This window comes from Loa loa (genome assembly GCF_000183805.2).
Source record: "Loa loa unplaced genomic scaffold supercont3.618, whole genome shotgun sequence".
NCBI lineage: Eukaryota > Metazoa > Nematoda > Chromadorea > Rhabditida > Onchocercidae > Loa > Loa loa.
In genome coordinates this window covers 1-14,281 of record NW_018108798.1, presented here as the reverse complement: position 1 = coordinate 14,281, position 14,281 = coordinate 1, and the positions used below count along the sequence as shown (strand labels likewise).

At 32.8% G+C, this 14,281-nt stretch overlaps 3 protein-coding genes across 5 annotated transcripts; all 3 read right to left on the bottom strand.

Moving 5' to 3' along the window:
• Window positions 1-292: 292 nt before the first annotated feature.
• Window positions 293-1,935, bottom strand: LOAG_07684 (hypothetical protein; the record flags this gene model as incomplete). Its single annotated transcript, XM_003143217.1, has 5 exons — window positions 293-546; window positions 628-796; window positions 1,015-1,079; window positions 1,226-1,417; window positions 1,887-1,935. The coding sequence occupies 5 exons, from the start codon at window positions 1,933-1,935 to the stop codon at window positions 293-295; spliced, it is 729 nt and encodes a 242-aa protein (XP_003143265.1).
• Window positions 1,936-3,336: 1,401 nt separating this feature from the next.
• LOAG_07683 (SEC-15 protein) lies at window positions 3,337-8,712 on the bottom strand. The gene is made up of 20 exons (XM_020447507.1): window positions 8,654-8,712; window positions 8,342-8,432; window positions 8,164-8,245; window positions 7,900-8,065; window positions 7,567-7,751; window positions 7,204-7,379; window positions 6,981-7,103; window positions 6,534-6,688; window positions 6,306-6,389; window positions 5,992-6,159; window positions 5,756-5,877; window positions 5,481-5,634; window positions 5,265-5,384; window positions 4,932-5,030; window positions 4,707-4,849; window positions 4,544-4,617; window positions 4,309-4,445; window positions 3,902-4,048; window positions 3,688-3,839; window positions 3,337-3,534 (listed from the first exon to the last, which is right to left on the bottom strand). The coding sequence occupies exons 1-20, from the start codon at window positions 8,657-8,659 to the stop codon at window positions 3,420-3,422; spliced, it is 2,499 nt and encodes an 832-aa protein (XP_020302273.1). The 5' UTR covers window positions 8,660-8,712; the 3' UTR covers window positions 3,337-3,419.
• A 1,305-nt stretch (window positions 8,713-10,017) lies between these two features.
• LOAG_07682 (carrier protein) lies at window positions 10,018-12,261 on the bottom strand (the record flags this gene model as incomplete). Of its 3 annotated transcripts, none has more annotated exons than XM_020447506.1 (8): window positions 12,081-12,261; window positions 11,802-11,864; window positions 11,564-11,648; window positions 11,346-11,468; window positions 11,134-11,246; window positions 10,756-10,933; window positions 10,358-10,652; window positions 10,018-10,185 (listed from the first exon to the last, which is right to left on the bottom strand). In XM_020447506.1, the coding sequence occupies exons 1-7, from the start codon at window positions 12,154-12,156 to the stop codon at window positions 10,541-10,543; spliced, it is 750 nt and encodes a 249-aa protein (XP_020304671.1). In that variant the 5' UTR covers window positions 12,157-12,261. The 3 variants fall into 3 exon arrangements, with proteins under 3 accessions (XP_020304671.1, XP_020302272.1, XP_020304670.1); XM_020447504.1 differs by lacking the exon at window positions 10,018-10,185 and having other exon boundaries at window positions 10,360-10,431; window positions 10,550-10,652; window positions 12,056-12,261; XM_020447505.1 differs by lacking the exon at window positions 10,018-10,185 and having other exon boundaries at window positions 10,360-10,431; window positions 10,550-10,652.
• Between the last annotated feature and the right edge of the window lie 2,020 nt (window positions 12,262-14,281).

The window sequence follows — 14,281 nt, the reverse complement described above, 5'->3', positions numbered from 1 at the left end:
AAAAAAAAGGAATTCCTTTTTTTTCAAATATATCAGCAGAAGATGGAAATTTTTATTTTGGTTTTCAGTGATTAAAAAGGCTTATTTTAATAAGTGAAGCTAAATTCGGTTTCATTGCTGTTGAATTAAGCATAATTTAATTTAATTAATGCAAAAACCAAAAGCATAAATTCTCTTTGTAATATCGATTAAAATAACATATCGGTACTATTAACTTTTTGGTTTGATCCTCGCATTCAGTAGACTTTAGAAAACTGTAAACTCTCAAAAGTTAAGTTCGCTAGCTTAAGCCTTATTTTACATGCTTCCACCGTATAATCCACTGATTTGTTCGAAATATAGGTTGTAAAATATGAAAAGATGGCTGATTCAACTTTTTAAAAGAATAATAAAGCTTACAAGTATGTTGCAGAGGTACAGTTCCATTACTGATATATCCGAAGAAGTGATGTCTCGAATCAGTGATATTTTTAACATTTACTAATTTGGAACCTGATGATTCTAAATCATAGTCAATAAATAATGCAGTTGATTTTTTAGTAACATCTGAAATACACATTTAATAAACCCTAAATATAGATGGTATTACATGAAATGCAAAAAAAATAACCATCAAAAAATTATTACCAATTAATGAAATAACATGAAGATATCCACCAGGAGCTGGAATTATTGATTGAAATTGAAAAGCTTGTATATTAGCAGTTATATAATTCGGATAATTAAGCACTTGTAATTCATCACCCAAATGAACGATTGGTGAAGGATGTTCCTCATCAAAATCACTTATCTTTACCTATTAATCATTATTAAATATATGTAATAGTTATATAATTTTTATATCATTTTTTGAATGATATATCAATAATCATAGCACTAATTAATGAAACAATAATCCCTTTCTATCATTTATGAAGATATTATTAACATAAAAATTATTTATAACCAATATTAAGATATATGATTTTGAAAAAAAAAAAAAATGTCACCATAAATTTTCCGCATTAAACTAACATAATCGAGACTGGATGATGGAAATTGTGGAAATATTTGAGGTGATAGTTCTAGCTCTTCAAACCCTATAAATGAAGTTAATATTTTTTGGTGTTAAGGAATTTAAAAAAAAGGTAATAATTGGGAGGAAATTTATGTCTAATTGCAAATTACAATTACTATGCATATCGGAGATTATTTAATTTTAAAAACCAAATCAGGAAAATCATACAATTTCCAATCGTCATATTATTAGCTTCACAACATAGATGAATTATTTCATTGGTTATAATACCAAATCTGGATAAACGACTACGTCGACAGGCGAAATTTTTTGGACATTGATTACGATCATTTGGATTACATGTTTTCAGATCCAAATACATGACATTATCTGGACAGATATATTTTTGAGAAAATACATCTGCAAATTTGCATCATTTAATTTAAACAAATGATATTAATCGGTAATGCATTGATTTAGTTGGTAATATTGGATAACAAGTATGCAAAAATATCTGTATATTGTTAAGCATATCATTGTTGATATATTAATTTCCATGATAAAAAGGTTACCGAGCATTGTATAAACGTATATAAGCGGAATTATTATCATATTTTAACATTAAATATGTCAAAATATAATTTTATATCCCTAGAAGTTATAAATAAATCGAGAATATTGCTAATTGTTAATCGATAAAGTTTATAAGCTCCGAATCGTTAATATTTGAATTACCATCTAAACTATTACTTAATGATTGCTTTATTTTACTTCTTCTGAGCAAATTGATATAATGTGTTGATAATCTGATGAAATGTATTAAATGGAATGATAATATAGCTAATTTAGATTTTGGGCCTTAATCAGAAAATTGTTAATTGAAGCGTACTTGCCAAGATTGATTGACAAATGATAAAAGCAAGCATATACGGCAACATAACCTAAAATGAAAAGTGAATTTGACATTTTGATAATAATCACATTAATTTATAAATGAAAATATGGCAATATGAATTATTAGAGGTAATGATTGCTTGATTACACTCAATTGCTCAATTGATTGCAATCGATTGCTCAATCCTGATATGCTTATTCTATTCATCATTCTGTATCAATCAATTTGTGATGACTGTATAAATAAGGATACCAAAACTAGTTGCACGAAACAGCAGATACTTGGAAGATTTTTAGATAAACTTCATAATTGAACTAAATTGGAACTACTTGACCCTTTAATTATTACTGTTAAATAGAGCTCCACGAAATATTTAGCGGAATATTTGAGATTTTTAGCGAAAACTTTTAATCACTGAATGACCATTGGATAGCGTGTTTTCCATTTTTCATGAATAGGCAAAAAAGATTAGCCCTTGAGACCATATAGTTTTGAACATAACAATTCCTTCCCAACTCTATTACATTGGTTAAACTCTACCACATTGGCTTTTTAGCGCTAATTTTACGAAAAATTTGAAGTCAAGGAAGAACAAATTTTGGATGAGCAATAAATATTTCTAATTCTCGCAAATTCACTAGACTTAAAACTAAAAATGGTCCGGAATCCATGTTTATACCTGTAGCACAGAGAACGATATTACACTTAGCACCGGGCAGCATGTAAACTGTGCACGTATTGTTACTGTGGATTATTCGATAATATTTGCTCAACTGTCCATACCACTAAAACAAACCACCGTGTGTTCATTTGACTTATCTTACTCATTATCCAACACACGAGATGAATTTTCTGAATTGAACAAATGAATAAGTTCAGCGTATATGTTATCCAAAATGTTCACTTGTGCAACGGAACAACAAATTGTGGTGAGTAATTCATTTAAATTATTAGTAACAACTATTGAGCAAAAAAAAAAAACATCACAGCATATGCAAAACAATTGTAGGCTTTTAAATGAATCTCTAGGTGAGATCACAAAGCAAGTCTATTCAAAAAAACTTTTAAATCACGGACAGTCATGGTAGCCAAATAGATCAATGACTCTTATAAGCACCTGTGACAAAGGAAAAAGTGAAAACCAAAAGTGAAAACCTTATTATGCTTTACGTGCAAGTTGCATCGCAACAAATAGAACTTCTAAGATTCTCAAATGGAATGGAAAAAATTTACATGACTATAATTTTTAAAATAGATGAAGCGGCTGAACAAAGACTGTAGCATATTCATGAGAATGACAGAACACAGAAGATGTTCCCTTCACGAAATATTTAAAATTACGAAAACCTGACTCGGTAATGACTAGGGATAATAGAGCCCATTTTTTCTGAGTGAACTGATATACTCAAACTAATTTTGTAAAAGCTAGCAGTTGTAAAAGTTAGCGAAATGAAAGAAACAACTACTACGCTAAAATTCTCAAGTCAGGAACCCGACCCGCAAGCAATTTAACAAATTTGCACCAAGTTACTGATTGGCAAGTGCTCGCAATTGGCGAAGAATTGTATCCAGAAGTTTTTTACGGTCCTTCTCACGACCTTTGGCGAAAAAGCTTGATGATTTGCGTTCGAATTCAACCAGTCTAAATTCAAAGGGTGAAACAACAAACTTGCCGAAATATTAAAACTGAAATGATTACAAACTTACTTCTGTGACGCCGTTAGTTGGGAATTTACGCAACGATAAATGACGGTGCTTGCAAATTTAAAAAATTAAAATATCAATTAATACATACTTCTCTAATAAGATAATCGCATGCGATGCTTTAACCCTTGAATACTTGCTTTCTTCTTTGCCGTAATCAGCCAAATAAGTTGGCCAATCAGCTTTCATAACTAGATCAAGAAGTTGCCTCAAACTTGCAAAAGTCATCGCAAGAGTTCCATCCTGAAATAAACTAAATTAGAAGTCGCATACAAATAAAGTGGTGGAAAAAAGCTGGCACATACTTCCAATCCTGCAACAGGACACTGAGAAGCAAATAACTCGCATTGTATCACATCCAAATCGAACTGATCAAGTGCACCAGTGCTTACAGTTTTCAAATCAGTATTCAGAAGTAACTCTGTTAATCGATTTGCCAAATATTTACAGGTCTAAAATAGTCCATTAATTGTCTTTATAACAAACTATTCATAAATAAGACTACGCTTAAGAGTACCAAATCTGATCATTCCATTCCCTTTTGGTTGAAGACAACGATCCGAAAATAAACGAAATTTTTGGGCTGACCATCCACTTAGGAGAAAGGAAAAAATAAGTAATGAATAAAGACAGAAAGGGGTAATTTTTAATGTCTGACAGAAAACATGGCATCAGCACTTCCTTTTACGTTATAATATCACAAAAGACTCACCTGCATGCAAACATGCCTTGCCAAAAGACTTGGCAAATTACTAAATGAAACGAAAGTTGTTTCCAAAAACTTGATCAAATCTGTGATATAGTCGCTCGCCCGACCACTTGAACATGACAATTCCCAGTCATAGTTGGCTAAAATTTTATTAGATTCGTAGAGAATTATTTAATAAGCTTCAAAGAATAGCCATTCCAACTTTAAGTTAGAAAAATATGTCGGAAGTAAAACTCACCAAGATCAAGAAATGCATCCACTTTGTCACGAAGTGCGTCATCAATTTGTTGCTCGACTTCGGAACGCGCATCTCTGAAAGAATGAATTAAAAAATGAATTAATGTCTATCTTTTGAGTCTCCTTCAGCTTCTTTTCGCTTGAAAATTGATAAAGAAACAAACCTGAAAACTTGATCCTTTAATGTAACTAAATGACCTGTAGTGTTAACAGAACCATTACTTGCGTTCGTTAGTTTACTGATGTAATGCTCAAGCGATTCACACGTCTTTTCCAAATAACCGATATTAATTGTAATTTGAACAAGCTAAAAAATAATGCAAAATAAAATAAACGGCTTGAAAAGACTTCAATTCATCTCTTACATGAGAAATATTAAATTTTCCTGCCTGTATGAGCGTCCGCTTTTTATTGGCTACAAAACTTTTCAAAGAACCTGACCAGCGTGCAAGAAGCACATTTGCATAACGACGTACTGTGTCATCCACCTGGAAAAAAGGATAAAACATAATAAACACTTATTTAGATAACATTAACGGAACTCGCCACGCTTAACATATGTTAGCAATGTAGTAGAATCTGTTAGGAATTTTAAAATGAATGACAAAGATAAGAAGATAAACAAGATTAATATCTTACAACATATTACAAAGCATTGTACAACCCGAAGGCTATCCAATGATAATCGATTTCAAAGAAATTTGAAAAAAAAAGGAACTGACCTCAGTGGGAGATAACTGTAGGTGTTCCATAAATTTCAAGCATCCAACGAGGTAATTCTTTGCTTGACCGTATACCGCTGGTACGAACTTCGAAAACGGAAACACTCGAGGATAAGGCTCCTGGTAAACGCAAAAAGAACTTTATAACGAAAGAAGTTCAATAGAAATTCAAAAATTCGCTGCAAGTCAAGAACAAATAGTGATATCAACTTATACTTGATCCATTCCTCTTCGGTAGAAAGGGAATTGTGTTACTACTGCTTTGAATGCTTCTTCATCTTTTGCTGTAATTGGTGTATAATTGTCACTTTCAAGGTCTCGTTCGAATTGGGCACAATATTCTCGCATCAAAATTTCGTTGTACTGATCTCTGCATTGTAGCAAGATTCATTCCATTAACGAAGTAAAAAAAAAAGAAGTAAATCAACTTTCACTCCATTGCAAACCCAATTTCCAGAGAAACCTCGATTTAGAAAAATACCTTAAAATACCTGAAATTTTGGAGCAGAGTGTAAAGAGAACCAATCCCAAATCCATAACTTTTCATTGTCATTGCAAACAACAAAATTACTTTCTTCATCTTCAACATCATTTCAACATCCAAACAACCACCCTATAGCAAAAGTTCTTACTTTCCTTATTATCAAGTTGGAATTTAAATATAGAGAAAAGAATCGAGAAATACCAGTCATGCTTACATGATAAGACATTATTATTAGAAACTTACAAAATGGGCATTCATAGTGGTTGTAACTTGATGTAGTGCCATCTCCCAAAGCTGATCCTTATAAGCGGCCGTTACCAGACTAGATTCTGTTTGCATAATATGATCTTCGACCACGAAAAAGCCAATAATTTCATCCAAATACTTCACGTATGAATGTATTGATTCTTGCTAAAATGAATAAATTTACTTGGAAAACCACAGCTCATTACAATACCGAAAGATACACCACTTCTGCAGTGCTCGGTATTAAAGATGAAAAAGATATTAAAGTTTTTTGGGTCATTAAGAAATTATCTTTCAAAGACACTGCTTACCAGTTTGCTTGGCGGTCGAATAACAACCACTGCTTGCTCTTTCCGTTGCTTTCTATAGTAGGCCTCGAAAGTTTCTTTCTCACCCTGAATGTGAAAGCTTATATAAATGAATGAAGCGATTTGACAAAAAGGAAAAAAGAAAATGGAAATTAAAAAAACAGCTATCAACGAGTGAGCGGAGATAAGTCTATGAATGGATTTCACAGCGCAAAAAAAAGTTCTACTCACAATGACATTGAAAATTTGACAGCATCGATGGATTGGTGTGAAATCAATAAGATCCTGAGCGCTAAGTAATTCATCATCTTCAGGGAGAGATAATTGAATCGGCTTTCGTTGTCTCTTATCATTTTTTTTGACAACTGAACCATCCGATGAAAGCACTGAAAAAGTTTCAGGGAAGAAATGAAGGGCTATCCACACTAGGATTAACTAATTTGACCGATGAAATATAATAGTCTTACAGAACTCACCGATAGATCATAATCCAGGTACTGCTTTCTTAGCATAACTAATACAACTAAAATCCCAATAAATACTCGTCGGATACCCTCTATTACCGTGCTGTCAGCATTCCTCCAGCAATCCGAACTTTTCAAATTATAAATGTCTATTTTTACTTGAATCTTGTACTTGACAATGTAATAAACATATCAGAAAAAATTGAGAACTTACCGACATCACCATTCACAGCGTTCTTTTTCGCTTCTTCTTGTAAACGTTTCACACGTTCAGCTTCTGTCATTCCAAAAGAGTGCTGTTCAGCCGTACACTTCGATGCATGCTGTCCGATACGTCCTGAAAATGACCCTACATATCGAATCTAAAAGTAACTCAGGCCGATTAATGGACTGATAACAAAAAGGATAAAAATTAAACCAAAGCAGAAAAAACTTACCGGAAACCTTCCGGATATCCTCCAGAAAATCTGTGAATTCCGAAAACGATTTTTCCTTGATTTGCTCACGAATTGGAAGTAATGATTTTTTCAACGCTTGTGTAAAACGATAATTATCAACATGAACCATGTAGGTGTGTTCCAATTCTTCCAATATTTTCAGTGCCTGGTAAAACCTGCAAATTATCACATTGTTCGAAGGTCATAACCGTTAGCTTGACTAAAATATATTGCAAAATTGGAAATTTTAATTCTTTCATGGTTAATTCCCACATGAATTTATATCATAAACATAAAGTAAAAGAAAAAACATAAACCAGTCGAAAAGAACAAAGCACGATTAAGTGACAGGAAAGTAATAACTTCTTCTGTTGCATATACTCATTTAGTTTCGCATAATTTTCAAGCACGGGTAAGCAAAGCGAAATGTGATCGATAGCAGTGTTTGCATTCCTTTGTAGTTTTCTATAACGCACAATTTCTGCACTACGCTTTCGCAACTCTTTGCTACTTTCTTGGATATTATGATCTATCGCGTTAACTTCATCCTGGAAGATCTCCCATTTATAATTAATTTACAGTGATTTCATGTGTTAGTATTGCAACTTACATACTGACATTTCAGGGACGAAGGAAGCAAAATTTCTGACAAATCTTAAAATCACATCATCACGTACTAGACAAAAGAAAATTCACCTTGATTTCTAAACATCGTGTCTTCAATTGCAACAATTGTTTCATGGCATCAATATATCCTTGGTAATGATACGAACAAATTCTCTGGATACTTTTGTCATAATGATGTATACGATGCTCTAGAGCACGTGCGAACTTGTGGACATCACCACAATCATAGATTGCTCTAAATAACTACAGTCGTTCGAAAACCAGAAATAAAGGTGATCTCTTTTATATTTGTATTTAAAAGGGGAACAAAAGAATCATAAATTAGCAGCTAACCTTAGCACCAAACCAACACTACCCGAATCGGTCGTTTCAAGTTCGTATAAGAAAAACTCTTGTTCAGCACTCATTTCCGGATCTAGAAGACAAGAAATGTACAGTTCTGAATAAAGTTTATACCATTTTTATGCAAATCTGATAGTTAATTCAATAAAAATCGCATCAAATGGCATACATTGTTGATATGAAGTGGAGGCAGTATCGCTACTTCCCGTTCCCGTTTCCTTCGAGGCACTAGCCGCCGATGAACCATCCATGTCCAATTTCTGTAGAAGCATATAATAAAGTGTGTGTGAGACAAAAAAGAAAATCAAGTAATATATAAAATAAGCCATGAAACTATGATAAAAACACCTAAGACGCACAAAACACACGTGTACAAAACTTAGGGATAGAACGGACTTAGCATATCGTAATAATTCATTGTTCATTTACTAAATTAAGCTTAAATTCATTTTTAGCATTTAAAAATGCATAATCAATGAACCTTCATTACCACCAATGATTTTCAATTAATAGCTTGTTCGCCCAATTCATACCAACACTCAACAAACATTCTGAAACTGAAAAATTCCAAGAATGTTATATATTCCACTTTACGTTACATCAGAGTACCACGATCATAAAGAACATCCCATATTTGAAAAGTATTAAAAAAGGAACAAATCTGCAAAGAGCAGTACATACATGTTTGCAAAACGTACAATAAAGTATGAGATTCATAGCAGAATACATGCAAAGCACATAAATGTACAGAACAATTCAAATGTAACGGAAAGAGAATTAAAGACATGAAAGGAACTTCTTCGAATCAGTGTAGTAGAAATTATTTTCAACACAAAGCTCTCTACACAGTAATTTTCGAAATAAAAGAGGGGTAAATAAAAACTGGGACGCTGAAAAAAAAAAAAAAAACTGAGACTCTACATACTAAAGCTGTCATCCAACATATCTGTTTCTCCTCAATCTATCGGTAATCACTCCCCGCAACCTGGCATCCATACCAGCATGATACTAATACAACCATAATACTGGACCATTGGTCTGAATTAAGCTGATGCTCCTAGTACAGCCGATGGCCATTGAAACTGGAACGCTACGCCAACCAGTTTCCCGGTGACATTTTTTGATTTCAAGAGAATTACTCTGCGAACCCCGAAAATGCAGCCATGTTGAAGACTTTCTGGACTAATTTGTAAGAATGGAATTTTAACTGTTGTAGTAATTGAAAATGCAGTCTGTTATTTGGTGGAAAAAGAGAAGGATCATCTAGACATCCGTAGTCTATTTCTCTTTCAGAAAAGTCACGGACCGTAAAAGTATAACAACCTGTCCAAAGTCTAAATTTTCCCGTAGAAGAAATATTCAATGTGTAGAGATGTATTCAAACTACGCTATACGAAATTTTCCAGTACTACACTTTATGCACGAATCAAGTTTACACCATGCACACTGCATTCAAAGCTCCAGTTAACTTTACACATAGCTATATTCGGGAATAGGTAATTTTATAAACTTCTCAGCGGAGGTCTACCACTAGAAAAGTTATTATGCAGTAATTTTTCCATCCAAATTCTACATTGGATTCATAACACAAAGCAACTTTGATGAAATTCAGAGAAAATTGCAGAGAAACTGGAATAAACTGAGCAAGAATGTATCGGCAATACCTGAAACGTTAGTTCCAAACAGCTCCCAAAAACTTTCCAGACCAGTCCAATGATCTGCTATTCAATGTTTCAAGCATTTTGTAACTATTTTCTCAACTAGGAATTAATCATAATGCATTTTCTCATTATATCAATGTAAACATTAAAAGTTGTATAAATCTGCATGTAACCGGTTCAGAAAGCAATTTTATTTAACACTTAGTTTATTGCCTACTACGATTCGTTTACAACTACATGGATAACTTCACTATCAGTTGGTACCGCCACCTTACCATTTTAATAATTAATCGAAATACAGCATGAGATCGTTATTTTTAGTCGTCGTTTCTACATTCTGTTTACAGCTGCTCTGAAATTACAAAATTAACAAAAACATATATAACGATTATGTAAAATAGCAAAAGTAATTTACGATCAATTTCTTTTGAGAAATGTCGAAATTTAAAGGAAAAAATTAGGAGAAAAAATTGGAATTTAGAACTTCATCATCTCACGACTGAGTGATAAGCTAAACAACATGCCTTTAAAATCCAGATAAGTTAAATATCTGTCGCAACTGTTCGTATGTTATCCAGAAGACCAATGACCAAGGCGCCTAAACTGATGTAAATATTTAACAACTTCAATTTTAAGAAATCCAACAAATTCATACTTTCTATTTTTCAGTAGATTTCAGCATAAGTTTCACCTATCTTGATTAGAAATTAATTTACCGATCGAACATAAGATGGCACAAAGCCTTTGTACAGTGCAAAAAAACCTTCATCTCGATAAATTCGTTTTAGACAATCATAAGATCCTTTGTACTGATGCGCCCTGCAATTAACTTACAGCGATAATAATATTGTCGAAAACGAGAACGGAAAAAAATAAGAAAAGAATAAGAATTTATCTAGAGATTAAAAAAGCCAAAACTTACAATTTTTCATCACTGCTGCGCAGTTGAACCATTATTCGTGTCTTTACAACATCCGCTGGAGTGGACAGAACTGCGGCAGCCATGCCCGAAACAAGACTGGCCATGAAATGTGTGGAATAATTATCCCGGAAACCTTTTGCTATCAACCAATGCTTCGTAAAATCGTACGTCGCAAGATCTGTGGTTTCACGTTTCAAACAAAAATTCAAACTTTTCTTCGAGATTAAAACATTCAGTTCCATATATGTACATATACGTAAGTATATATATATATATATATATGTATATATATATATGCAATAAGAAGTTGACTCATATTATCACATACAATATGAAATATATCAATTTGGCTTTCAAAATTCAGCACAATGCACTCACCAGCCATATTCAGTAGCGCTGCTCGCTGAGTGTTTGGAAGCCAACCAATCCACAGACCAGTGAAACCGTTACTTTTGTAAAGCGCAACAAGAAGATGATACGAATTCCAAGATCTGAAGCTGATTGTAGTCGAAACTAACAGAAACATGTGGAAGTTCGAAGAAATTCAGAAATTTTGGACGTTTTGTATAAAATACTATAAAATCAATGACCGAGGTTGAAGGTTTGCCGAATTTCGCCGTTTCTTCGTTTGCATTTGTATTTTGATTAAATCAGTTGGTGATGCCAGAAACTGTGCGACAGCACCTGATACTAAACCACATGTTGCCGACTGCCTTGAAAAAAAGCATAAGCAATTCTTCATGAAATTACTATTTGTAAAATCAACTGCAGCAAAACAAATGCAAGATAACGCTAAAAATCATCATACCACACTGGGAAAATTTTTTGTTTCTCCTTATCAAAAATTGCGGATCGCATAGTTTCGTATATACCCATTCGAAATCCAGTATAAACTATAATTAAACACATATTAATTCCTTAAAGCAAGATAAAGAATTGGTTTAGCTATTTTCGGAAATTAGCATAAGTAAGTTTAGTTTACTGATCTGCACGAAGCACCCTGAATTATTAGCGTTTCTTGATAATATGCCTTTATAGGAACTTACTGAGATGCCGATATAATGCTGGAGCAAGTCCACTGAACAGAGAGCGAAAGCTTTCATCCTTCACTGAAAATACAAAAATGAGGATAAGTTACACGTTAAAACAAAACACTCCCTATCAGATTTCTTGATAGAACAATTACCCCAAAAAATAAAAAGGGAAACTGGTAAAAACTTGCAACTAAAGATTTTTCCGGAAAAAGTCTATATTAGTATATATTTTTCATGTGAAATGAGACGTAGCACAGCAGCAGCACCTATAACTGAGCGAACCAATCTTACAAATGTGCCATGTGATCCGCAACACTGTAGGAGGTTTAATACCAGTTTTGGTTCCTTCCATACGGTTCTGTACCATTTGCAACCGAGTTTTGACGACATCCAGCGGATACGTTACTATGAAAAGAAGAAATCATCTTCAAGACATAAAAAGCTTTGAAAAACTTAATTTAGCATACAATTTGGACTTGACAGGAAAATTTTCCACCAGAATGATGCAGCATTAGAATATAAGCTAATTACTTTGAATGTTTAATTAGCATTCATCCGTTCCATAGCTTCAACAAATTTATAGAAAGTTTAGCAACAATATATACTGTACCATAAAAACGCGAACTAAAACAAAGCAAGATTTTCGGAAATTCCAAAAAATACCGCTTTCAGCAACGAATGATGCGCAACATGAGAGAACGTATTTGGAGCCAATAGCATGCAAAGTTAGTGATGTCTTCATTTGGTGTTCATTCGGATCCATTAGCCAGCTATAAAGAAAGTCGTAAAATTCAATGTTATTTCATCGTGTTACCACGTTCACTCTACGGAAGGTACGCCGAATGCAAATAACCTCAATAAAATACCAATTCAGCAGTGATTCGAAACAACTGTTCAGTAGATACTCATTTCCTCCAGACTTAATTAAACCTAATTGAGACCTAATTAAATATTGATGGAATCATTTCAAACAAACAACAAAATAAAATACGTCTGCAAAGTCTGAAATTCAAAAATATGTTCACCATAATTTCACCACGACACAGTGAAACGCTTCATTTCCTGCACTTACGATGAAAACATTGTTAGACGTCTACACTTCGGAACTCATTCCCATCTCATCTCCATCATAACTAGGTGATGATTTTCAACCTCACCGAAATTAAAATTAACACGGTACTACCACGAAACGTGTAGATCCAACATGAGTTTTCCTACTTCATATCTGAATGCTTAAAAGATTCATTACTTCTTTTGCTTTCTGATCTGATTATCCGAGCCAAAGAAAATTACGAATCTGATGCATTCTCGAGGTTGGGCCAAAGAAATGACTCTATCAAATTCTGATACTAATTATTCAGAATCATATTGATAACATTGACCCCAATACAGTAATGCATTTTTTCTTTTTTTTTTCAACTATGTAATACAAAAACTGTTACCTAAATGCTTAATAATCAAACGGAATATAATAATATAGATTTTAACAAAACTACAATATAATCTTAAGACCTAATAAATTGGAAAACAACGTATTAAATGAAATACAATTTTCAAAAAATACAGTACACATTTGTAATAAAAAATTCTAGAAACAAGAAAAACAAAGTGGAACATTCCCAAATTATCAATAAAATAGCTCAATAAGGACAGTAATTAAATATTTCAAAAAAAAAAAGAAAACAGTGGAAATATAAACAACAAATTCATTAAAAAGAAAATTTCAAATTTCAAAAAAAAACAAATGAGTGAATTCTCAAGTGTTTGGCCTGGGTTTAAATAATACCATCAGAATACTGCGTATTAGCTGAAAATTTTGCAGGATTCACATTTAATTCTTCCATCTTAATCAGTGCATATCAAAATAGCAATGATAGGACACTATTACGATAACTATACCCTTCTGTTTCCAAATTTAGAATTCAACAGCTTTAATACTTTAAGGCGAAAAGTCACCACCAAAAAACAATCGTTTGCTTTTTTTTTTGTTTCAATTTTTCCCTTTTTTCACTTTTTACTTCTTTTACTTCCTTTTCCTTCTTCGTTCCTTTTTTTGTCTTTTTCATTTGTTCTCCTTTTTGATTTCTTTTTTTTTTGCTTTTTCATCTCTTTTCTTTTGTTTTTTTTTGTTATTTTTGCCTTTTCTTTATTGTTTTTCTTCCTTATTTTTTTCAGTAAATGTTACTAACCGGCGTGCTCACCTTCTTCGGACAGAAGATGGAGAACCGGAACAGGCAGCAATGAGTTAATCACCTGGGATGAGATGATTGTTCTTATAATGCCAGAAGATCTGAAAAAAAATCCGTTCATACGAAAATTATTAGACCAATTTCATAAATCCTACTTTTTCCAATATTTTAATTGTATCAAAATTAAAATTTATGAAAGTTGTATGCTTCTTACCTGGAATAACGAGATACTAGATGTCCTCTTTTCGTCCCATAAATCTAACTCTGTTAAGCTTAATCCGTCTTTTATTTATCACTTAATCC